At 53.6% G+C, this 25,434-nt stretch overlaps 2 protein-coding genes across 2 annotated transcripts in view; one reads left to right on the forward strand and one right to left on the reverse strand.

Moving 5' to 3' along the window:
- Window positions 1-1,121: 1,121 nt before the first annotated feature.
- LOC311199361 (TBC1 domain family member 24-like) lies at window positions 1,122-7,827 on the reverse strand (the record flags this gene model as incomplete). The annotated part of the gene is made up of 7 exons (XM_084273446.1): window positions 1,122-1,267; window positions 1,898-2,174; window positions 2,876-2,971; window positions 4,275-4,338; window positions 4,572-4,730; window positions 5,023-6,058; window positions 7,722-7,827. 7 exons carry the CDS (start codon window positions 7,825-7,827, stop codon window positions 1,122-1,124), a joined length of 1,884 nt encoding a protein of 627 aa, XP_084129572.1.
- A 2,895-nt stretch (window positions 7,828-10,722) lies between these two features.
- Window positions 10,723-25,434, forward strand: part of STX8 (syntaxin 8) — a gene marked incomplete at its 5' end in the record, with an annotated part of 78,763 nt that continues 64,051 nt past the window's right edge. Inside the window, 6 exons of the mRNA XM_084273702.1 lie at window positions 10,723-10,739; window positions 10,884-11,175; window positions 14,829-14,923; window positions 17,097-17,207; window positions 23,198-23,322; window positions 24,133-24,225. Coding sequence (XP_084129828.1) covers window positions 10,723-10,739; window positions 10,884-11,175; window positions 14,829-14,923; window positions 17,097-17,207; window positions 23,198-23,322; window positions 24,133-24,225 — 733 coding nt within the window. The remainder of the gene's footprint in view (window positions 10,740-10,883; window positions 11,176-14,828; window positions 14,924-17,096; window positions 17,208-23,197; window positions 23,323-24,132; window positions 24,226-25,434) is intronic.

A 25,434-nucleotide genomic window follows, 5' to 3' on the forward strand; every position in this document is an offset into this window, starting at 1 on the left:
GGGTAGGGCTCTCTGCTAATCGCAGTTTCCACCATGGGCCTGAAGAGCCTCTCACGTTGTGTGAGCCTGGGGGAGTCCTGGTAACCCACAGAGCCCAGAAAATTTGGCATATGGTGCTGTCCCAGTGTAACCCAGCCCACAGCCAGAACAGCACAGCTGTTCACTCGCTGCCCCCAGTGGAATGGGGGAGGGAGTCAAGGGGACCAAACCCACCAGGTAAAACTTGTGGGGTGAGATAAAGACAGTTTAATAGGACAGAAAAGGGAGAGAATAGTAATATTACTACTAGTACTACTACTACTAATGCACAAACCAAACGATGCACAGCACAATCACTCACAACCTGAAGCTGATTCTCAACTAGTTCTTGAGCCAAACCATCTCCCAGCCAGCCCCCCAGTTACATGTGCAGCATGACACCAATACAATATGGGACATCCCCTTGGGCAGCTGGGGTCACCTCTCCTGGCGTGCCCCCCACCACCTTCCTGGGCTCCCACCCTCTCCTTTGCAGGGCAGTATGAGAAGCTGAAAAGTCTTTGGCTGCTTGGCAACAGCTAAAACATTGGCATGTTCTCAGCTTTAGTCCCACCCAAAGCACAGCACTGGCTGCTGGGTAGAGAATGAGCTCTGTCCCAGCCAAAGCCTGAATGGGCTTGAAGGGTGGTGCCGGGCTTGGGGCTGCGGGGAAGGGTCTGGAGTGTTTCTGGTGAGCTTGGTGCCTCAGTGTAGGGCTTTGCCTGGGCTCAAAATTCCTATTAAACTTGCCCGTGCTGCAGTACTGCTGGTTCCCCTTTGGGCCCCAAGCTGCAAATGAGCCTGGGAGGTGTGAGAAACATGGTACGGGCTCGCCTTACCACCAGCATCCTAAACTGGGACTGACTGGGTGGAGTGGGCTGGGTCTAAACTGCAGAGGAGGACCTCAAATGTCCCTGAAGGCAGTGCCTATGTCCTGTTCCTGGCACTGCCTCACCCTCTCCCCACACCACCACGATGGCTGACCGTGGAGGGGAGGACAGTGAGCACAGGGGCCTGCAGCAAGCAGGCCGGGGCGATGGCCAGCACGGTGAGGGGGACACGTCTGCATGGGCAGCGTGGCGAGGGGCTGTCCCCCGCGTGACCTAGGCATTCTGAAAGCCCCACACTTCCAGGAGCTGCACCTTGAAGTTCTCCTGGCAGAGCGGAGGGTTGTCGAAGGTCTCACAGTGCTCTGTGCGCCCCCAGAGCAGGCTGGCGTCGAGGGACAGAGCTTGGCCTCCCCCGCCACCTGCAAAACAAGCAAGTCGGTCAGGATCTGCCCTCCCAGGGCTGGGCTGGGATGCCTGGAGCCGCCTTTGCCATCGCGGAGGCACAGCTTCTTCCCAAGAGCTGTCTGGCAGCATGAGCTGAGCTGAGTTAGGAACCTGCTCGGAGATCTGGAGCACAAGGAAAGCTCCTTGCTCTCCTGCAGATGGGCTTGCCCTGATCCCACTCCTGGGTGCTGAGGGAGTGGCAGCGGCTGTGCTGCAGGCCTTGCCCTGTCCTCTGCCAAACCCACCCTGGCACTGGTGGGGCACAAAGATTCCCCCCCAGCTCTGGGAGACTGTGCCCAGCCCTTCCTTGGGCTGCATCTCCCCTCCACCCTGTGCCAGGCAGGGTCTGGGGAGGGACGTGCCGGAGGTTTGGGCTCGTGGAAGGAGCATACTTGCCCTTGTGCAGCTTTGCACTCCCCCACTGATTTGTGGAGGAGAGGGATGACTTCATCTCCCCTGACTTTAAGTTCCTACCCTAAACCAGGGGGTCTTTGCCTCCAGATGGCTCAGATTTTAATCTGGAGTAGAGCCTTTTTCAGCCGAGGCAGCAGGGTGTCGCTGTGCCGGTGTGTTGGCAGGTGGGTGCCCAGCCACTTGGTAATTACCGATGATGATCCCTTCCCGTGAGCCGGACATGAACATGGAGGCTGTTTTGGAAGGCAGAAGGAAATGCCTGATGGCCAGAAACGGGGAGAGACGGCCTTTCCTCTGTGGCATGGGCACGGCAAGATGGTTCGAGCTGGTGCCACGTCTGTCCGGGGAGGAGCCGAGGAGGGATGCAGGAGAGGGGGAAGGCGACCGCTGGCGTGAGTGTGGCACAGCTTTGGCCAGCTCTGGCCTCTTGATGAACACCCACTCGTACCTCTCTGTCTCGGGGCGCACCTGGAAATCAGGAGAAACGGGGTGAGCCCTGTCCTTTGGGGCATCTCTCCATCACTGGGGTAAGGCGATGCTGCCTTGCCAGGCGTGTTGAGGGCCAAACATTGCGTGCTAGGTCTAGACCTGGGGCAGGGAAGGGACAGGGCATCCTGGGTGTGCCTGGGCTGCTCCAGAGGTGGCTGTGGCTGAGAAATTGGATTTGCCTTCACCAGTCACTGCCTAAACAGGCAAACCCACCCTGCCCACAGTGCTGGATGGTTGCTGGATGGACACCGGTGGGATAGCAGATGGATGCTGGACTCTGCCCCCAGGATCTCTTGGACCTGCTCCCACTGCAGGGATGATGGGCTGATTTGGGAATGCCCCTTTCAGGAGCTGCCCTGAGCAAACAGGGCAGAAACCCTCCCTGCCATGCATGCCACCATCCTGGGGGGAATGCTCCCAGACCCACATGGGGTTATTGTGTGTTGCCTCAGAGCCCGGGTGAGTCAGCTCACCCCAGGCAGGAGTTTGTTCTCCATTTTCTCTGATCCAGCACAGCAGTTTCTGTGCTTCTGCCACCTCCCAGAGCCAACAGGCAGCAGTGGGACCATTGGTGAGGGAACAGCGTGGTGGCACGGTGCCCTGAGATGTCAGGGGGGTAAAGGAGAAAGAATTAACAGACAAACCCATGTGCTTAAACCCAGAAACAGAAGGTGACTTACGGTGAACACGAAGCACTCCCCTGTCCCGAAAAAGCCCGATGTTGCCCCGCTCTTTTTCCTTTCGCTCCAGTCCGAGGAGAGGAACGCGCCGCACACCTTGAGGAGAGAGCGCGGGGAGCTGTCAGCGGGCAGCGCCCCGGGAGCGCCGCCATCGCAGGAGCCGGGGTCGCTCTGAGTATGGGAGACCCCAAGTCTGCTACACCACCCTAGACCCTGCACCGGCAGCTCACCACAGCTCTGGACCGGGGTCCAGTCAGCCTAAGGGGGAGCTCGGGGAGATTTGGCGTGCTGCTGTTTTGCAGCAGAAGCATTTGCAGTGAGCTGTGTGCTGGGAGGTCAAGCTACCTCCCCCCTACCCCAGACCAAATCCAGGTCCTGGTGATGGAAGGGAATAACTGTGGCTCAAAGCATCACAGGAATAGTATCACAGGCAGGGGTCCCGTCCCTTGGCCTCAGCTGGACCCTGGATGGTGGTGAGGCGGTCACCTTTTTCATGAGATTGTACAGAAAATGTGGTTTGAAATGGCAGAGACTCAGTTTTACCTACAAGGCTTTTAACCAGTTGCAGGGATTCTTCCACTCATGGTCAGGTGGGGTCCCTGGTGTGGACACCCTTGGCTTGGCCATGGCTGGAGAGGACACAGTGGGAGCTCCCGCCTGTCTTTGGTGCTAACTGAGGAATAAAAGGAGCTCAAACATGTAGGAAACATGGTTTTTTAAGTCACCTTGTCTGCACAAGGCCCGGGGGGTGGCAGGGAGTTTATCTCTGCACCACACTGAAATGTCAGGCTGGGGAAATCGGGGCTGGTGGCTCAATAAATCTTTGGGGTGTCTGGATGATTTACAGAACTTGCCTCTACTGTTTGATGGAGAGTGGAGAGATAAAATACGGGTTTATAAGCCGCTCTTGGAGTCCCTGGGCAGAGGGCTGGCTCGGGCTTTTGCAGTTATTTCATTACTTTCAAATACTGTAGAAGCTGTCCTTACTTCTTCTGTTTCCCTGTTGTGGCTGCTCTTGAAATCAGAGGTGCTGATATTTAATGCATGGAAAGCAAGTCCTGGCTCAGGCAAAGCATCTGCTGACTTCAGGAAAGTCTGCTTAGTAAGGGTATCAGGACTTGGTCTGTGTATGCAGTGAGAGTATCGCTTGTGGCCTCTCTGCACCTCCCCAATTCCTCCTCTGCCTCCCCCCAGACCAGCCCATGTTTAAGGGGGCTCTTGGTGCTGGGGGTGCACTTTGTTCTCTCCTGGGAGCCAGGACAGACCCCAGGGAAAGACAGGAAGGGGACCACGCAGTCCCTTGCCTGCTCCAAGAAGGAGAGATGGGGTGAACCACCCTGTCCCCCTCCCCACATCGGCACCAGCGGAGCCCCCGCTTCTGTGCCTGGGAAGCACTTACCTCCCCCTCCGTTGTTTTTAAGAGCAGCACCGTGGGTTCGCAGCCTTCACAGCACGTATAAAACCTGTGGAGATGAAGGAGGTGGCTGGGCCCAGGGGCGTCTGAGACCCCAGAGCAGCGAGCCACAGAGAGCCTGGGTGTGGGCGAGCTTGGGGCCCTAACGGGCAGAGTCCCCAGGAGACATCAGATGTAACCCTGGACACTACATGCTGTTCCTTTCAGCACCGCTGACCTCTACCCAGTCTTATCCCTGGCTCACCCCCCCAGACCTGACCCGATAGGCAGGTGACGCTGTACCTCTGGAGGCTGCAGCCATCTTCCGAGGTGGAGAAGAGCAGCAGTGGGGGGAAGAGGGAGAAGCGCTCGGGGATCCAGGACCAGATGATGCGCATCTCCTGAGCTGTGACAATGCTGGAGCTGAAGTTCTGCATGTCCACGGCCAGGTGGAAGGACTGCCTGTGTGAGGGAGGACGCCCATTACTGCCAAACCAGGGGGTGCCTGTCTGCTTCTGGGGGTGCATCCCCCATGCATCAGGTTTTGTCATGCTTTTTGCATCATGAGCTTGCTGTTATCATCACCAGCCCTAACTGTAAGGCTTTCTAACAGGTCCCCCCACAAGGCGCTGTGGGGCCCCCTGCACAGCCAAAGCCAAGGGAGGCACCCGAAGGTCCCCATGCTGTATCTTCACTCTGCCTCATGGTTTGTCCACTCGGTCCCAAGAGCTGGCAAACAGCGAGGTCTCCTTACCTGCCCTGCACCATGGTTATGCCCCTCTCCATTAACGCCTTCCTGTTGGCCATCTGGAGAAGCCAGATTTCCTTGCGGGAGAAGAGCCGGATGCCAAAGGCTCTCTCTAGGAGTTTGTCAACAGTCACGTGCTCAGCAATGTTCTGCATGAAAGCCTGCAGATCTGCCTTGATGTCGGTCCCCTCCAGCTCAGCAGAGATCACCGAGAGCCTGTACTGCTTCAGCAAGGCCAGAGCGATGCGGTAGAGGACCTTCTGCCCCTCCAGCAGGTAGACGTCAAAGACACGGATGGCATAATTGAAGGGGAGGTCGTGAAAGAGCCACGATAACCATTCGGAATAGACCTCAAAGACGTTCTCAGAGGTACTGGCTATGAGTTTGTGAGCTGATGGGCAGTGTTTGTTGGCCAGATCCCCAAAAGTCATGCAGGAGGCCTGGTGGGCCAGGAAGGACTGGTCGATGTAGCTGGTGTGGTGAGCATTGCTGGCGATGAGGCGAGAGATGTTCTCAAAGCACTGAGCTTCGTCTTCGCTGTAGTGCAGCAGCAGAGCCACCAGAGAGGGGAGGATGGGGCTGTAGGTTATGTCGGGGAACAGGTTGCCGATACAGATGAGGATCTTCTTCAAGGCGGTGACACCTTCCAGGTTGAGGCAGTACGTGGGCATGGAGCATCCTTCCAGGAACTCGGGCAAAGGGTGGGAGCTCACGCTTGCCTTCCCGAAGAGCCGGCTTGCCACGTCCCTGTAGACAAGAGCATCCGGGGTGACAAGCCGGCAGGAGACCTGCTGGATGAGCTGGTGGTACACCTGAGCTCTCAGAGTGCGACTTGCTGCCCAGTAGCCTTCTCTTGCCAGCTTCTTCAGCTCCTTCGGTGGCTTGCTGAGGATGTCTCGGGGAACACGTGCCTGCTGCTCTGGGTCTGGCATCCTGTCCCAATCCACAAACTGTCCACAGCCCAGGCAAGAGGTGTCATCAATGTCCCAAGTGTCAGCCTCAGATGTGATCACAACAGTGACCGGGGATGAGCCAAACATCTCTGCAGGACAAAGATCTTTTATTTTAGACCCTTCACCACCCTGGTTGACAGCATTTCACCCTGGTTGATGGTGTTTCTAAGTCTTACAGTGACTTCTTGTAGCTCATTATACATTATCCCCCCAGCAAAGGGAGGTTTTCAGGAGGCTTTGCCTGTTTGGAGCTGTTTGTATTGCTCTCACAGGACCGGGGGACCTCCTGGGCAGCGGGAGACCAAGCGATGCTGAGGCTTAGAGGGACCATTTGCATCGTGTCCCTCCCAAGGACAGAGCAACGTCCTGCCGGGGTTTGGCAGCCCAGGACCAAGCGTCGACGGAGCGGGCAGGGCTGGGCGCAGGCGTACACTCTCCCTTACTGCCTCCTGCCAAAGCCTCCTGCAACAGTCTGCCAGCCCCTCCAGCTGCCCAGGACTGCAGGGAAGGTGGAAGGAGAAGGTGCTGCAGTGGGAGTGGCTCGCCAAGGGCACAAGGATGGTTTGCGGGGTGCGAAAGGGTCCCTGTTTCCCACATGTCCCCATGCACTTGGAGAAACCCCATCCAGGGGACTACACACAGTGACTGGTGAGCATCTGTGCTTGAGGATACGGTCTAGAGGTGGGCTGGGCAGGGATAGGCTGTGGTTGGACTCGATGGTCGTAAAGGTCTCTTCCAGCCCAAGTGATTCCATGATTATATGATCTGGGATGCCCCCTGGAGACAGAAGGTCCCCGGAGGACCCTGGGGGTAGGCTCCTGCTCCAGCCGCCAGCCCTGTGCTGGTAAGAGCAGAGCTGGAGCTCCTCCTAGAGAGAAGCGAGCCGCATTTCCTGGGCCTGCGAGAGAGCTCAGCTCCCAGACCTGCCTTGTCTCCACATGGGTGAGTTGTGCTGGTGGTGGTTAATTGGCAGGGATAAAGTTGATTAGCACACGCATTAATTCTCTGATGTGCTTACCTTGGATGTGCTCACCTTGGATGTGCTCGTTTGGGCTGGGGGATGAGTGGGGATTTGCGTGGAGCAAATTCTCACTGCTTTGGCCCCAGGGGGACGCGTGGGGACAGGACAGTCCCGGCCCCGTGTGCCGCAGGAGGAGTGCGGGTGCCCCGGCTGCTCCCCGGCTGAGTCCGGCTCTGGCTCTGGCTCCCCCAGTTCGGCACAGCTCAGACCAGCAGATCAGGTTTGGCTCTGGGTCAGGGACAGGGCATCAGTTCTAACCGGCTGCTGCTGAGCCCCACTCCCTGCTTTGTGGAGGTGGAACAGTAAGTGCTGGGATTAATGCCAGCCAGCAGGCCGGCACATTTCGGAGGGGGTCACTGACAGACCCCCAGCACGGTCATGCAGGTTCTAGCCAGAGAAACCAGGTAAAATGAACTGCAGGGTTGGTGCAGGGCTGGCAGCACCCGTGTTCCCCAAACTGTCCTTGCAGCTGCCCACATCAGGAGGGTGCTGCCCTGCCCGAAGTGCTGCGGGGCATCAGTCCACGCCCACCAGGCTGCTGGTGCCCTGGCCCAGGGTGCTGGGTGGTGACTCCAGCTCTGCCTGCCCCAGGACATGCCGGGGGTGCCAGGGAAGGAAATTAGGGTCTTCACCCCCCCTCCCATGGTGGACGTGGCCACAGCACAAGCAAGAGCCTGCTGCATCTTCCCTGGCGCCAGATACGCGGCTGTGCCTGGCTGCAGCTCACTCACCTTGCCCGGTGCCCATGGTTTCATCCTCGGCCACATCTTCGGCCACGGGGAAGCCGCCAGCCGCCCCCCCGGGGGAGCGGGGCAGGCTGAGCCCCACCTGCAGCATGTTCCTGGGCCCCGGAACGCCCGACTACTGTGTCCCCTTGGCCTCCGTCACCTGCTGTGGCTTTTAAGGCGAGTGCCAGGCTGCTGGCACAGGAGTGATATTTGGTGTAAATAGGGCAAGGGGTGGAGCAGCTCCCGTGCCTGCATCGTCCCGTCCTGCCCCAATTCTGCACCGAGGCCGGGGAGGGGGGCTGTAAACACCCCATGGGGTGAGATAGCCATCAAACCAGCAACATGACCGTTAACTCAGCCTTTGCTTTTTTGCCCAGGATAACCTTCATTTTCCTGTGCTGGGGCTCGCTCCCTTCGCCGGCGTCACAAGCCAGGGAGGGTGCTGCAGGGACGAGGGAGGGACAGAGCCGCCCGCCCGCTGTGGCAATCGCCCGTCCTTGAGTGAAGGAAACATCAACACAGCGAGTGGGTTCCCAACCGCTTCCCGCTGGATGGTCCCGGGGGCAGTCAGAAAGAGAAAACACGTGAGCAGCGAGTGCCAGGAACCAGGCAACAAGGGAGAGTGGGGCTGTGAGGACTGAGCGACACCCTCCTGCAAGTGACACCACCCTTCGGGATGCTTTTCGGGGCTGGGGGCGCCAGGGCTGTGCTGCCCGTGCTTGCAGCACCTCCTCAGCACCAGCCAGTAAAACTGCCAGGGGAAATTCGGGGCGGTGCAGATGTGCACCCCACAGCACCCCCTGCACACACAGGCGGGAGCACAGAACGCGATTGGCGCGGGCACAGTCGTGGTGTGTCAGCATTTCCCGTTGGCCCCTTGGACTGGTCGTTACGGGCTGACTGTCTCTGAACTGTAGAATCACAAACTGTGTGTGGCCTTTAGCAGCAGGAACAGAGCTGGAGGAACAGGACCCAGAGATGCTCCCAGCAGCATCACGCTGATCCCACATCACGAACTGGAGAACTCTCAGCTCAGGCTGCCCTTCAAAGCAGCTGTTTTTACAGGCACCTGAAATCTCTTTCAGATTATGTTTTTTCCCTTCAAAACCTGTCTTGTTTTCTCCTGCGATGATGTCACTGCAGGTCCATCCTTCCGTGCCGCCCTGCCTGCGGGTCGCAGGCACTGCCCGCACCAGCAGCACATCCCTGGGCATCTACTGGGGAGCGAGAGCGGTCCCTCAGCAGACCTTCTCCTTTCTGCACGGAGCACCTCCTCCGTGATGTGCCAAAATCTGACAGGGTGGCACAGCTGTCTTGTCGTCCCTCTCCTCCCTTTGCTCCCGGCAAGCTGGGAGCCTGAGGAAGTGGAGCGAGGGGCTGTGCTGAGTGGGGGGAGGTGAGGGGCCGCTGCCCTCAGGAGGCTCCTATGCTGCACCCAGAGCACAGCTCTGCTCCACATGCTGCATCCCAAGGGGCTCGTGACAGATTTAGCTCCACTCCTGGGGCTGCTCTGGGTCCCCACACCAGCCCCCGGTCCGGTTCTTAGTCCCGGGGGTCACTTACTCTCTCTCAAGCTGAAACCCTTTTGCCCAGGCTCTAAGAGCTGTGGGTCCTGCTGCCTTTGCTCAGGACCCCACTGGCTGCCTTCTTTGCTTTTCTAGGACAGCAGATGCCTCTCCCTGCCAGACTGAAGCAGCACTGAATCCCCCCACAACCCCTCCATCCACCTGCCTGCTCCCAGGCAGATGCTCTGCGCTGCGCCGAGACAGGAGATGGAAGTGAATCAGGGAACGGTGCAGAATGGATCATCACTTCATGTGTTTTTAATCACGAAGAAATGAAATATGTAGAGAGCGCGGCGGCTCCGGACGAGCAGCGCAGCTGGAGGCCATGAATGTTTCATGCTGACTGCCTGCGAGGGGGGATGAAAAGCTGTCACCCCAGGGACAGAGCCTGCACCAGAGGGCTGCCCTGAGCCTCCCCATGCCCCTTCGCTTCATGCCCACGATGGGACACGTGGGTCGTGCTCAGCTGTGGCTTCAAGGTCCTGAGCGCCCGTCTCAAGAGCAGCCGTCTGAGCCTGTCCACTGCAGCCCTGTCCTCTGGCTCCTCATTCGAAAGCCACCCCAGCCCCGGCTGAGCACCGGTGTCTGTATCTGCACTGATTCACATCATCAGTAGCACCCAAAAAAAAGAGGAGAGGCCAAGTCGTGGCAGATTAGGTGTGGGGACAGCTCTGGGCTTGGGCATGGGCTGGTAACCAAGACCTGGTCACCGCAGAGCCCTTCGCTGCCAAAATATTGACACTGTCCACACGGTCCAGCATCACAGCAGCTGCTTGGTCACCGGCCCTGCCTGCTGCTGCTGTGACGCTGCGCAGCTGAAGAATCCCCCCCCCGCCCGGGGGTCCCGGCGGCGCCACAGGAGATGACACAGGCTCCCACGGGGGTCTGGCTGCAGGGTCCCTGCGGCACCGAAGGGACCTGGGCAGCGGCGGAGGCGGCTGGGGATGAGGGGGCGAGGGGGCGAGGGCTTCCAGTGCCGCGTGCCGGGGAGGGCTCAGCCCCCGCACCCAGCGCCCCAGCTCGGGGCTGGCGGCAGCCCCATCCCCGCTCCGCGCCGGGAAGCGCTGGGGAGCGTCCGGGGGGGGCGGGGGGGGGGGGGGGGGGCACGGCAGCGCCCGGACCCCTGCTAGGGCAGGGCCCCACCGCGGAGGCCGAGCGGGGGGCCAGGACAGGGCTGGGGACAGCTGCGGCTCCGCACTCTGCACCCCTCCCTCCTGCACCCCGTCCCTCGACTGCACCCCCCGCCCCGTGCGCGTGTGCGTCCCGCACTGTCCTGCACCGCACGGCGCCGCACCCCGCCCCGCCCCGCCCCTCCTCGCCCTCAGCACATCTACGCCCGAGCTCCTCGCGCCTGCGTGTGGCGGGGTTTGGACCTCGGCGGGTGCCGTCGCCAGCTGACCCGGGGCGGAAGCGCCGCGCTCTTCCGGGTGGGCGCGGCGATGGCTCCGGACCCCTGGTGAGCTCCGGGCCGGGCGGCTCCGGGCGCGGCTCCCCCGGGCTGGGCGTGCCGCCCTCCTCCCCCCCAACCCCCCCCGCACCGGGGCCCGCCGGAAGAGGGTGTTGGGCCTGGTGCGGGCCCGGGCCTCCCCCTGCCCGGTAGCCGCGCAGCGCCGGGCCTCTCGCGGGGCCTTGGCGGGTGGGGGCGGGTCACCCGTTACCGAGCGTCCCGGGAGCGGCTCTTCCTGCGCGGCTGGCCGCCCGCCAGGCCGCGGGAGCGGGGCGAGGGGAAGGCCGGGGCGGAGGCCGGGGTGGGCGCGCAGGCCGGGGCTGAGCTGCCGCCTCTCTCCCGCAGGCTCTCGCTACACGGCGCCGCTTGCCAGGCGGCCCAGGAGATCGCCGAGAAGATCCAGGAGCGTAACCGGTGCCAGAGGAACGGGGAGAGCTCAGCCAAGGTATGTCTCTGCCCTGGGGCCTGCCGGTGCCCATTTATTTCTGTTCATGTATCTGTGCACAGGTATATTGTAAAGGTATGGTTTGCTTTTATCCACCCTGGTTAAATGAGCGGGAGATCGATGCGGCTCAGGGCAGCGTCAGCTCAGATGTGAGGGAAAAGTTCTTCCCCAAAAGGGCTCTCAGGTGCTGGCACAGGCTGCCCAGGCAGGGGGCTGGGTCACTGACTCTGGGTCTGTTTAACAGACAGGTAGATGAGGTGCTCAGGGATGTGGGTTAGTAGAGGATGGGAATGGTTGGACTTGATGATCTCAAAGACCTTTTCCCACCCAGTGACACTGTGATTCTGTCTGGGCAGCTGTGAGTCCTGGGTTTGTGGTGTGGCATGCACCATGGCTGGGAACCCAGGACTCAGCTGCCCAGACACATCAAGCTGCTGGTGGTTTAACGCTGAACCAGGATTTAAATGCCTCACCCCTTTACCCACCCCCTGCTTCAGCTGGGCACTGTCAGCAACAAGTTCTGCTTGGTGGCAGGAGCTTCATGCTAGCAGTTGTGTTCTTTAGGGCTTCTGTAAAGGAAGCAAGGACGTGGTTTCTAAGTGAGCAGCAGCTTTCCCAGCACTGCGAGGAATAATCTCGGGTTGAGCAGGGGCAAAGCTCTGAATTGTGCCTTAGTGCTGGTTTTATGAACAGAGAAGAAGCTGAGACAGGGCTGAGCCCTCGCGCCTGACTGCTCAGGGCTGCAGAGCTGTTCCCAGAGATCCCGAAGCGAGGTGATGTCAGGGTGTGCAGCAGCCTCTCTCTTTCCTTTTCTGTGTAAACAGCTTTTTTTCCCCCACAAGCCTGGCTTGTTTCCTTGCTGCAGTGGCCTTTTTTAACTACATGTCTAACTAAATACAAGCCCAGAGTTAAATATGAATGAGAAGCAGAAGCTAGAGCTTCCCCAGGAATATATCCTCCATTTCCCCACCATCCCCACCTGCTTCCTCTTTGAAACAGAAAATAAAAAGCTGCTCTGGCCACTGCTGCCTTTGGGACTAAAAGCCTTGTAGCCCTTGCCTTGGAGAGGCGTAGGAGCCTGCTTGATGGGGCACCCCAGGGCTTGTGCTGTTACCTTCCCCCTTGACTGCATTAGAATGAAAAGCATGCAAGTCTTTGAGTTCGTCATGTGTGATTTGCATCATTAAATCACTGCTTATTTATTCTGTAAGCTTTGTCCCTCCTTACAGGGGGTATGTGATGTGAGTTTTCTTTTGCTGCTCTCTGTGCTGGCAGCTTTCAAAGGAAAACACAGTTTCAGAAATGCCTCCTTTGAAGCAGGGTTGAGAACGACTTTGTAGGCTTTGTACCAGGGCCTGGGCTTTCTAATGAAGGACTCAAGTTTGGCATGAACAGCTATTTCAGAAGGCCCAAGTAAGTGTGATTTGAGCAAAATACTTCCTCTAGCTGTAGAATTGAGGGGTGTGGAGCGGTGGTGATGGAACTCCTGCTGTTAGAGAGACAGTACAGATACATGCCCAAGCAGTAGAAGACTAACAAAAAAAGTACTGCTTTCTCCACCTGTGTTTATAGAGGACAAAGTTCTCTGCTGGCATCATTGCAGTCTGTGATGTGTTCCCCAAAACCCCAACAAATTGTTGGATTAATGTTGTTTGAAGCCTTTCTTGTACCGTAACTCTCTGTGTTTTATGGAAACATTACGCAGTTGACTTATTTCTTCATAAAATAATTAGTTCCATGCCCTGTGTTTTCCAAGTGCAGTTTCCCTTTAATCCACTAGCAGTTAAAGATGAATATTTGCTGGTGTTCGATTCGACTATAAACAAGTCTCCCAACAATGAGAGGGTTGTTTTCACAACAGAAGTGCCTGTTGAGAAATCCACGGCTGAGCAGTCGTCCAGTCTGTGGCTCCTGGATGTTTTAATGGAGAGAAAGTCTTTGTACAGCTTTTGGCTGGTGGGGAGAATGTCATCAAGTTTTTATCTTTATGGTGTTTTGCCCCTAGCGTGGCTAAAAAAAGCCTTATCACTGAGCAAAACCACGGAGCGTGGGGCTTAAAATGGAGAAAAACACCCCAAGCCCAACCTGCAGAGGCAGATTTCCAGGCAGCAAAGATTTCCAGGGTGGGAAATGGTCGCTCTCACTTGAACCAATCTTAAAATGTCCATTGGTTCCTTGTTTCTGTGAACAGAAGTGACACCTGTTCCAGCACTGCAGGCTCTGGGCAGAGGGCTGGAGGGAGCCCGGGCGTTAGGTGACCTTCATGTCCCCTCCTCGTGCTTTGCATGTGATCAGCCCAGAACAGCAGCGTTCTGGGTTCTCCGTCTGCACAGAGCGTGGGAGCTGTCCCTGTGAAAGGAAAAGACCTTTTTGCAACCCCGCTGGAGGGCTGGAGGCTGGGCAGCAGCTTGAACCTTGCTGCAGTCATTTACACCCGTCCCAGCTTTGGGGCCCCAGCGTGTGGTGGCTTCAGGTCGGAAGGTGGCCCGCTCGGCCGCGTGCTCTCCGGGCTGCTGCGGTGGGGGCCTGGCTGCTTTCTGGCACTGGATTCGGCAGTGTTTGAGAGCACGTCTCTTTGAGTCAGAAACACCTGCACTTCAGGTGCTCTCAGGTGATTTTTTTTGGGAGCTCTGGCCCAATCCCTGGGCTGTTCAGCTGTAGGCAGGACCCTTTCAGGGTGGCAGCTGCGCAGTGAGACTCCTTCCTCTGTGTCTTTGAGAATGCAGCTGTGAGAGGCAAAGCAAACACCCCTCTGCTGTTCCCAGCTCATCTCACAGAGCGTCTGAGGTTGCAAACTGTCACGGCCCACCGCAGGGCTGGGGTCTTGTGAACAAGAAGCGCGTAAGGTCTTAATGAGGATGCCTTGCATAGTTAATTGCAGTTATGGTGTTTTTTCCTAGTATGTTCTACATCACTGGAATGAAAAGAAATAACCTTTAAGGAGGAAAAACTCAGAGGGTAATGTCAGCCTAACTTGGGAAGGGCAGGGGAGAGAGGAGGATGATTCCCACAAACCTCCAGCTTGCTCGGAGCAAGAAGAATGTGAGTGATCTAACTGTGCTTTTAGTAAGAACAGATGAGTCTGGATCTTGGACAGGACAGTGGTGAGAGGGTCGGGAGTCAGAGCTGCTGCTGAGGAGGGACATGGAGGAAGCCTGGATTTCTTTGGGATCTCTAGTTTAAATTCTGGAAGAGTTTGGCGGAGGGGGTGTCTGAACCTGCAGCAACCTGCCCCCCAGTCCTGTGAGCTGGGAAAGAAACCTGGCGCCTGTGTTTGTATTAGAGATCAGAGGAAAGAACTGGAAAGCTAACTGAAAATATTGAAATGTGCTAAAATACTTTGCCCATATAAAGGAGGGTGTTTATAAAGACTTGAAAGAAAGCCGTTCATATTAAAGAGCATTCATGCATTGGGCTTGTTTGCAAAACCAGTACTATTTATGGTCCATTCCAACCCAAACCCTGCTAGGGTTTTCTAAGCAGTCCAGAGCAGTTAACTGCATCCGTTCCTGTTGTGGTGCTGGGTTTAGGATGGAGTCCTTCACACCAGTACAGCTGAAGTTAAATATTATGTCACTTGTATGGAGAAGTATTAAATTTAATGCAAACAGATTGGAAAAAAGATCATAAAATCTCTTTTTTTCCCCTTTCAGCTCAACGTGGTTATCAGGTCGTCGTTGCAGAATCTCCGGGAGAAGATCGATCAGCTGAAGGACTTGCTGCTTCGGGCTGTATCAACACACCAGATGTATCTGCGTAAACATCAGCTCGCTGACCTTTCTGTGTTGGGAGGCAGTGGGAAAACATGCTGTAATGGCTCTGCCACACAGTTGTGGTTTTTTCCTCATTCCCTTTTTAGAAGGCTTTGTCACTAGGACAGACATGCTGCCATTTACTATTTAATTAGTTTAGTACTTTAGCTGCAGCACAGGAGGAGTTGGGAGCCTGGGCAGCAGCGGGCACAAGGCTTTCTCCTTTGTCGGGGAAGCCTAACAAGCTGGTCTGGGTGATCTGTGAGCTGCCGCCACCTCGCTGCGCTCCCTGATCGCTCCCCTGGCAGAACACTTGGCTGGGCTGCTGGCTGCAGGGCTGGCAGTGCTTGCAGCAAGGCGGGGTGAAGCTTTCCAGGGTGCGGGTGGGAGCGTGGCTGGCCTGATGTGGGGTGACCTAAGGAGCAGCTGTGGCTTTGGAATGAGGGCAAAATGCTTTAGGGTATGCTGTAGAAATCACAGGGTTACCCAGTGGCCGGGCTTGGGTTGGCTGCTCTCTCCCTCTGCTGGGGGACTCAGGCTCAAGGAGTCAAAGAGGTAACATCTGTCTATCCAGCAGCAGTCGGATTTAATGAATGAGTGTTTAATTTCCAGTGTGATGTGACGGAAATGCCTTCTGAGGGATGGCTGGTGTGAAGCTTTCCTGTCAGGGAGTACTTGGGAGCAGGTGAATGCTGCTGCTATGGCAAAATCCATCCCCAGATCAGTTCAGCTATTGCATCATCTTCCCAAGAGTACTTGCCAGGGAGTTAAAGTCCTTCAGAGTGTCACTGAGATTGATTTAAACTGCAAACACATGTCCCTTGTGGGAGCTGCAGCACTTCAGGCCACCTTCCTGAGACATGGTGTGACTTGTGTTCCTGCTGCATCGGTGGCTGTGGGGTGTGCTGCTGATGAGCTGCAAATGGAAGCATGCTCAGAGTCAGTGTTTTAGTTGTTTGCTGGTCCCTTGGCCGGAGCTGCTCACTTGCTCTGTGTTCTGAGCCTGCCGTGCAGTGCTGATTTTGGAAGCTCGGTTCTGTTTGGGCCTGTCCCATTTGTACAGAACCCTTTTCTTGTAGGGTGCTTCTGAATCACAGGATCTCCTGAGCTGACAGGGACCCGCAAGGACCATGGAGCCCAACTCCTGACTCCACACAGGACCAGCCCAGTCAGAGCTGGCACTGAGCACATTATCCAGATGCTTCTTTCCCTCAGCCCAGCTCGGGGCTGTGACCCCTTCCCTGGGGAGCCTGTGCCCAGTGCCTGACCCCCCTCTCAGTACAGAACCTCTTCCTGATACCCAGTCTAAACCTCCCCTGGTGCAGCTTCATGCTGTTCCCTTGGGTTCTATCCCTGGTCCCCAAAGAGAGGAGAGAGATCAGCACTGCCCCTTCGTTCCCCTCTGCAGACCCCATGAGGTCTCCCCTCAGCCTCCTGTTCTCCAGGCTGAACAACCCCAGGGCTTTCAGCCTCTCCTCGGAAGACTTCCCCTCTACACCCTTCCCCATCCTCACTGCCCTCCTCCAGACACTCTGATAGTTTTGTGTTCCTCTTGTCCTGTGGCACCCAAAACTGCCCGCAGGACTGGAGGTGAGGCCCTCCCAGTGCAGGGCAGAACGGGATAATCCCCCTCTGGACCAGCTGTGCAGGGCTGGATGCACCCCAGGATACAGATGCCCCCCCCGCCTGCCTTGGCACTTCACTTATGAGAAGACTCAGCCTTCCCTGGGCTTAACCCCTGCGGTGCTGTGGTATGTTGTCAGTGTCAGAGCAGAGATCAGCCAGACAGGATTGCTGGGCGATCAACAGAAGAACTATGGTGGATTTTGGAGGGGGAAATGCTTTTTTTGGTACTTAGGCTAATGTGGCCATAAGTGGCCTTCCAGTTCTCTTACTGCTTTGAGATGGTGATGGGAAGGTCACATCTCTGGTCACTGCATTGAACTGTTTCTTTCAGATACATAAACTTCAGAAACACATTTGGAAGACCAGCAGGTTTCATTTGGAAACCTGTGTTGGAGCTTTTTCTTGAATGAAAACAGTTACCCTGGTTAATTTTGATCAGAAGCTCTGATTTATTTTAAGAATGCATAAAAGGTCATTTTTTTATATGCTGAAATGAAAGGTTTTCAGTGTTTTTAAGTTTGTTCCTTAACCAAGTGTCGTCAGCACGCAGCTGGAGGGAGACAGGAGGCAGAATTTGGTGGATGAGCTTCTCACACGACAGAAACAACTTCAGGCATCGTATAAGAACGAAGGCCCAGAACCAGACGTGATCAGGTATGGTGCTGTCCCCTCAGGTGAGTGAGGTGAGCTGTGCTTCCAGTGTGCCTGAAGGTAACAGTAAATGCATCCTTTAGCAAACTCTGGTTTCGTTTGCCATGAATCAGGAGGGGTATTTTGGTAGTATCAGTGTGTGCAGAGTGGGGAGGGCAGGGAAGGGGGGTTTGCCTGGGAGGGGTGGGTGGGTTTTCGTGAGTTGTTGGAAGGGAAACTGTCAGGGTGAGGCTTAAGCTCCAGCCCGTCCCCAGTGATGGCAGTGTGTTGTGGTCAGCGGGGGGTTCAGATGGAACTGAGTGATGCTGAAATACACAAACTGAAACGTCCTAATTTCCATCTTGGTGTGTCCTTGGCAGCTGGGAAACCAGTGCTGGTTAAGAGCCTTTGAGTTGTGCTCTCCTTGTGCAGCTCTCGGGTGGCTCCTCGGGAGCGGTGGGGTGACGTGCGTCTCCCCTGACGCGTGCTGGAGCAGACCCCATCCCCGGTGCTCCCTGACTGGGAAGGAAGGCACAGCTCTTTCTTCAGGTGTGGAATTCAGGCCACTTGCCTGAGCTAGGTAGTCTGAAGGGTCTGCAGACAGAAGGAAAATATCAAAAATCCCATGATAATTTCGAGCTTCCTTAGAGATGATCAGGAAACCGGTATTTTCCAGCACAACATAACTTCACAGGCAGCATTTATTTGGTGGTGTGTTGCAAGGCTTGAAGTTTTATAGTTCTCTTTTAATTAAAAATGGATAAAACTATGCCAACTATTCTCTGCCTGGTCAGGTCACACCCCTTCCGCATTCTCCCTTGTAGGTCTTGTTTTCAGTGGTGTGGGCAGCAGTGCAGCCAGGACCCAAGTCCAGTGCCCACAAGCCAGAGCGTCCTCTGACCTGAGCCTGGCCTGTGTGTCGGTGGGCAGGGGCGCAGTGTGTACCCCCCTCCTGCCCTGTGGCTGTAGGGACAGGCAGCAGCAGCGTCTGGTAGGGTTAAGCTGCTATTTTTGGCTCTGGCTGTCTCCAGGTGTCTGGAACAGCCTGCTTGAGATTTCGGGAGGGGGCAAAGGCCACTCTTCAGTGGGTCTGGAGTCTCAAAGTCAGCCTTTCCTGCATTAGAAAAATCAGCACATGTTGTTTGATTAAGTTCTAGCAGTGACACTTTTCTCTGGTTTTGTATTGGTTTTCTGTATCTAATCCATCTCTGATGTGACAGCACACATTTTCAGAAGTCTTTTTCTTTCCAACAGTCATTCCTTTCATTAACCTTCTTGCACCACTGATCACATATTTATTGTCCCTGTGGCCTGTAACTGTGAGGGTTTCACCAGAATTAATCTTCGTTTATATTTGGTCACCATTCAGTGAGTTTTACATCCTTTGAAACTGCTCTAAAGCTATTTCTGATTGTCAAGTACAGTGGCCTTAATGCTCTTAGTATTTATCCTAACTGACAACTTGGGCCAGCACACGGGGCAGGACGCTACATTACTCTGGTGTAGCATTAATTTACCTTCCGGCATTGTTGGCCTTAATTAAGATGCAACTGGAATTTTCCAGGGGAAAGGTTGTGCTGTTTACGTGACTCTGCTTGAGTGGGGCCAGTTAAATTTTCTTTAATTGGTTTTCAATAGGCAGTTTCAATGTCTTCTCCTCTCCTTTCTCCTTGGAAAGAGATCCGTGCAGGGTGTTGCAACGGGGCAGAAATCCCTGGGGATTCACCTCTTTGAAAGGCAGAAGCAGGAGAAGACTTCCTGTAAATCATGTAGCAAACTCTTATGAGTCTTTAAATGTTTGTTTAGAGGTTGGAATCAAATATTCCTCCTCCTGTCTGAGCAGGTAGTCAGTATGTAGGAGTATTTGTTAATCGCCAGTGAATAAATAAATTAGCATGGTTTTGCTTGATTTCTCTTTGAATTTCCCAAAAATCTAGAAAACTTGATAGCGGTGGGACACAGCACACCTGAAGTAATTGCTGCCCCAGGTAAATTTTAGAAGAGTTCATCATCTTTTTTTTTTCCCTTTAATGTGGGTTACTATTGTTTCCATTTTAAATACTTGTCTGTCAGGTGTAAGGCATTTTGGTCTTAATCCAAACAAGCCTGATACCGAATAGGAATCGAGTGCCCAGCTCTGACTGACAAGCCATTCAGTGCTGGGATGCTGTTGTGAATCTGGTTCTCCTCTGTGGAAGATTAAAACCAGTTGCTTGTGTGCCTTTAAAGCTCCTGGATTTCCTTCTTCCCTGCCAGTCTTCCCTGTCTCCTGGCTGCCGTGTTCGTACATTGGATGCTGTGTGTGTAGGAGATGGATGGAGAAGGTAGAAGAAGAGGTGACCTGTCCATGCAGCAGCCCATGCTTGAGAATGTCTGGGCCTTGAGTCAGTGCCTGTTAAAACCCAAGGGCTGTTGTGCCCACCCCAAATACAAGGAGAATTCCCGCAAGGTAGTGAAGTCTCCTCAGTTTGGTCTGTGGTCAAGGGACAGTTTCAGAGCACACTGGAGGCTCTTTGAAGATCCTGCTGAAGCCAGGGCTATGGCTGTGAGAAAAATGCCCAGGCTGTGTTACAGGGGACAGCGGGGAGGGGATGTTGGAATGTAGCAGACAAAAGTAAGCGAAACCCGTGATTGGAGCAACCTGGTGTAGCAGCCATGATTGAGCAGCCCTTGTGTGCACCTTGGGGGCTGTGTGCCTGGTATTAAAGCTTGTTAGCCTCAGGAAAAAGTGTCAGCAGGAGGGCAGCTTTCATGACTGAGCTCCGTGCCTTGCTTTGCCTCATAAGTTTGCTCAGAACTGCCTGAAGTTTCCTGCTTGAGTGTGTTTCAGTACTGGCAGTGACGCTGTTGTCCTGGCGTGGGTGTGCTTGGGTCTGTAGAGGGAGCAGACACCAAGCTGAGATTAGTTTGGAGGCTCGTGTTCCTGTTACTCCTGGTCAGGGAAACATCAGCTCGTGCAGAGTGGAGGTTCAGGCCTGAGCTTACTGCTGCGTCTTGTCCCGAAGGGGTGGGACCGAGGGGTCCATCTCAGGCACAGAGCTGTGGGTTGCAGGTGATGGAGTTGTTGAGTGGCTGGTGAATGGGACAAGTGGGCTCACGAGATTACACTTGTCCCTTTGCTGTGGCGTTGCCCTGAATGTGAGGTGCTGCTCTGGTTCTTGTGCTGGTGGAGGTGGGAAGTGCTCTGCCAGCTGCAGGGGATGCTGCCCCTTCCGTAGGGAGCAGTCCTTAGGGGAAGTCTCCAGTCAGGGAGGTACCTGGAGGATTTGAAAATGGTTTGGCTTCTCCCGGGATTTTTTGGAAGGACAGAGGGAGCATTTGTTTTCTATGTTAAATTACACTTGGTTTACTTTCTAGCTTGGAGCTTCCTAAAACACACTGCCTGCAAGTGTGAGTGACTAAATCCTAAGTGAGGGAGTACCCCTGTGTCCCTGCCGTCCCCTGAGGCTGACCTGGAAGCCACACCGAGGGGCTCCTGGGACTTCAAACAGCCCCACTGTATAACTGTATGCTTAAGGGAATGTTCAAGTGATCCTGCACCCAATTGTCATATGACCCAGGGTTTGTTTAAAATTCAGTCTTGCTGATCAGTCTTCTAAAGCCGTAAGCCTTGATGTGTGGCCTTGGTCTAAAGTAAGTGCTGGTTGACTAATTTTAAGTTACTTGGGAAGTTTTATAAGAATTACCAGTGAAACAATGCCTTCTGGAAGATAAGCTCTCCCTTGTTAAGCACTGACATAGCTCCCTGATTTTAAACCCCATCATCTTTTATACTTGGGCGCATTGCTAAGCCTCGTAATTAGTTAAATCTGCTCCCATAATCAAAAGCTATCCGCACACTCCACTGCGCTGTGACGGCTTCAGAGATTTACGTGATTAACTTGGCGGAGGCAGTGGGTGGCTAATTGGATAAGCTTTAATCTTCACACCACCAAAGCGAAACATGGTAAGATCAGAGGAAGTAGGAAGTTCTGCTGTGCTGTGTGGGAAGGTAGTTACCAAACATGTCAAAAAGATTATTGTAACGAGCAGACCAGTTGTCATGACCCAACCTACAAGAATGGGGCAGATTATTAGGGCAGAGGGAGAGAGAGTGGTACAAATTATTTCAGATTTGCTTGCCTTGGCTTTTTCTTGGTAACAGGCAGAAATAGTTGTGCTCTTTTAGCAATCAAAGAGCTTTATGTTCCATTTGCTTTATCGCAGTAATTTTGTCAGATATTGTTAACCCTAGATTTTGTGTGCTTGCTAATTGGACTGCTGAACTGGCTGGGCTGTAACGATCTTTGCATCTTCAGAAGGGAAATGCTTCCCTTGCGTTTGGGTTTGTGAGGGTAGAAGACATGAGGGAATCCCTCAGAGCAAGGAAGAAAGCGAGGGAATGTGTAAAGCTGCATTGCAGGGGTGCGTGTCCTGGTCTAACCGAGCTGCTGCCCTGTCCTGAGAGACACCTGTGAGTTTTGATGGGGATGCAAAGGAGAGTCCAGGCTCCTCTTCCTGATGCTGGCCAGCTGGGTCCTGCATCATCGGGGTGATGCTGTGATTTACAGTAAGGGCTTTTGAGTCCTGTACCCCCCAAAAAAAGGACATTTTTTCCCTTTTTATTCTGACAAGTTCGTTACCTTGAGATGAAGTTGAATGAAAATGTGAAAGCTTTACATGAGAATTTCATTGTTCTCGAATGTAATGGGCTGTGAATGTGATGTAAGTGTGCAGCGTGTGTCTGCCTGGGGTTTGTGGATGGCCCCAAACTCCCGTGGTGCCGAGGTTTTCAGCCGTGTCGATTCATCTCGTGGCCAGGAGGTGTCTCCAGCTCACCGTAATTCCTCAAGAAAGTCCAAGTTCTGGATTTTGCTTGAGCACCCAAGGGCTGTATGGCTGCGGAGCTGAACCCCGCATCTACAGGGTACGGGATCCGGCTCGGCTGAGGCTGCTTCAGATGCAGGGCTGGGCTGCAAAGTGATTCTGAGTGCATGTGTGTGCCGTGCAGCATTCTGGTGTGTCTCAGAGGAGGGACCTGGACTCAATTAAGAAAAAAAAGAAGTCTTAGTGTAATTGAAAAATGTTGAGAATTTGAGAGAGCCTAAAAATGCTCTTTGTTCTCATTTTGTTTGTGGAAGTGCTGTGGGGAAGAACAGGCCAAATGTAAAATGAGAATAAAATATGGAGTTTAAAAAGAAAACCCAAAGTAGAAAGCAAGCCTCTGTTGAGGAACTGAGCTCACGATGACTCTTACCCCCAGTCCCAGAGTCGGTTGCAGGTCCGAGGGGCTCAGTCTGTCATACAGGGTGAGAAACCAATCAAAAGCCGAAAGGTGGAAACCAGAAATCTGGCACTGAGAGAAATATTTCAGTGGCATTTCATTTTACTGCTTAAATTTATGTGCCCTGGATGTGAAAAACTTGGGTTTTGCTGAACCAGGGAAGTGTCTATAACATGAACAACCTCAAGTCATGTTTTCTTAAAAGAAAACCTTTCATGTAATCACTGCTCCATTTAGGAGCCTGCGTGCCTGGCTGCTTGCTCCCATTGACGCCAGATGAGGAGGTGCAGGAGGGTAACTGCACCTTCCCTCTGCGGGCTGGAAGCACAGAGGTGTCTCCTCTGGGTTTGCTCAGGTTTGCAGAACATTAGTAGTAGGATTTGCCTCTCTATTAATGTGTTGAACTTTTGATGCTCGAGAGGTCTCAGGCTGTACCCTGGGGTTGTAATTTCGCATGGCAAAGGCATGAAGCGTGTGTGGATGCCCAGGAACTCTGCTCCTTCTGTGGGTGTGCAGAGTGCTGGTGTTCTACAGGCAGACAGTATGTACAGGAATACATTACACTCTATACAGTAGGTGTGGTACTTGGAGATGGTCAGGTGATTTTTGGCTAATTTCCTCTCTGATTGCAGAGAATCACACAGAGTATGACAGGTAAGGTATGCTGCCATCCTTTGGCCAGTCTTGCAAGCAGAAGTGACACGATGAGTGGGGTTTGTGCTGAATAATCATTAATTGAAGTTCTTTTCAGATCCAGCCTAATGGCAGGAGGGGTCAAACGAGGTGTAAGCAACCCGTGGCTCTTGGAAGAATCTGAGGAAACCAGAGGACTTGGCTTTGATGATCTCAGGCAACAGCAGCGAAGGATCATAGAAGGTACAGGAGTCTTCCTGGCATTTACAAGTGAGGCTGGGACTCTGAGAGGAGCTCCAAATAGAAAATCAATACAATAACCTACGCTAAAGTTTTGTTATCTGGAGATGTCAAAGGTAATCGTTCCAGGTGATTGCTTTATGTATTGGCAGGAGCTTCTTGACTGGAATAAGATTTTTCAAGACCTTATGGGGCATCCCTGATTGTGACCACGTTTGTGGGTTTGGTTTGTGGTTTGCTGTTGTTTGCACTGAGTGTAGGGGTGTTACTGCTGTGGACCTTAATAAAGGGATGCCTGTGGAGCTGGTGGGAGCACGTCAAGCTTTAGCTGCCCCTGTGGTGTCCCCACAGTCTCTTCCATGCACCCCGCATCCTCTTGCAGCTTTAAATATCAATTTGAATTCTTTGGTGCTTGCATCACCTGTTTGTCTTTTATTCATGTTAGAAGTTTCTTGGAAAATTTAAAAAGGCTAATCAGGGATATGCGTGTGCCAAAAGTCTCCTGCATTTGTAACTGAGTAACAGCTGAATGTTGAATTCCTGGATTTTATTTTTGGGGGGGGAGGACGGGACACACAGACCCTCAGCTAAATGTCCCAGTCTGGAGCAGGAAAGTTAATTGCCCATCATTCATGTTATTTTAAGTTAATGCCATTGCCATAAGGATTCATTTTCATCTTGTGTTGATGTGTTAAAACACGTTAACTCTTTGAGCACCAGCAGCTCTTCTATCATTTTTACATCTTTTATGGCATGTAGCCTGTCATATCAGCAGATGTTTTTAATGCAATGTACTGTATCTTTCTGGTGCAGAGCAAGACGCTGGACTTGATGCTCTGTCTTCAATCATATCCCGGCAAAAGCAAATGGGGCAGGAAATTGGGAACGAGCTGGATGAACAGAATGGTAAGAACAAGATTCACAGAGACTGGCTTTCGCCTCACTTCCATGTAAAGTTGTGCTTTGGTTTCTTCATTCCTCATAGAACTGTGCTGCTTTTTTGCCCGTGAAGTTTTGCAGCACTGTAGAGGTTTATGTGCGAGCAGCCGCTGCAGGCTCTGTCCGTTCATGACCTGGTGGTTTGATTGTGTTTCACTTCATACCCTGTTGTGTGTCTATGACAGTGAATGCTCGGTGTGTTTTTATCTGCCTGCCTTGTGAAAGAAGAGACTGGTGATTGTCTGTGCAAAGCACAAGGTGAATTTCATACTTGGTCTTTCTCGTGGTTCTGTTTTGTGTTGGTTTCTGTGGTAAGCTCTTCTGCATTGTTGGTTTTACTGGAGCATTCTTACTCTGTGCCTCTTCTTATTAACTAAAGGGAAGAGCCTTGAGCTGGCGATTAAAGGAGAAGCTTTGCTTTATTTGCGATGGACGATCTGGATTTTGAAGGTTTCGTGGCATTGAAAGTGGGATCAAATTAGTGCAGTCCTGAACTAGAAGAGCACCTATTTTCTTTAACGTGAGCCAGTATCCAAATGGGGGAATTGCTCTCCTGTTAAATGTGCTTTGTTACTCACATAATTGTTTGTGTGACACGAACTGTCCCTAGGAGAGTAGATCCTCCAGTCCTCCTGACGTTCCCGTTCCTTACAATATGGTAAGAGCTCAATTAGAGCCGTGGAGCCCTGCCAGCTTTCTCCCTCGCACAAAGGCTCGAGCCATATGCTTTATCCTTGGGCTGTGCTGTACGTAACCACTGAGAAGGTGAATGTCCTTTGATTTGCTAATAAATGATAACGCTTCAGTTGGCTTCTGTCCAGACCTGTATTTTTTCCCCCTTGTATTTCTCTGTGTGGCTGGGCTGAGTGAGGGGGTTCCCAGGTTAACTATCCTGTACACGTTACTTGGGAGCTCTGTTCCAACTGAGAGTGAAGTAAGAGGACAGCTTTCTCATGCTTGCTTTGCATCCATGGCTCAATCCAGGAGGGATGTGACATGTCTAGAATATTCCTTTGTTTATTAAAATGGCTGAGAAATGGTTTGTGCAGCTGGGAGAAGCTATGCTCTGTGCCCTTGTTGTACTGTGATCCTCTGCCTCGTGTGAGTAAAGCCATTTTCAATTAGGAATTTTGGTTTCTGAAGTTTCTTCTATTGACTGTTGTTTAAAAAGTCATA

This window comes from Gallinula chloropus, assembly GCF_964237585.1.
Source record: "Gallinula chloropus genome assembly, chromosome: 20".
In the NCBI taxonomy this organism is placed as follows: Eukaryota; Metazoa; Chordata; class Aves; order Gruiformes; family Rallidae; genus Gallinula; species Gallinula chloropus.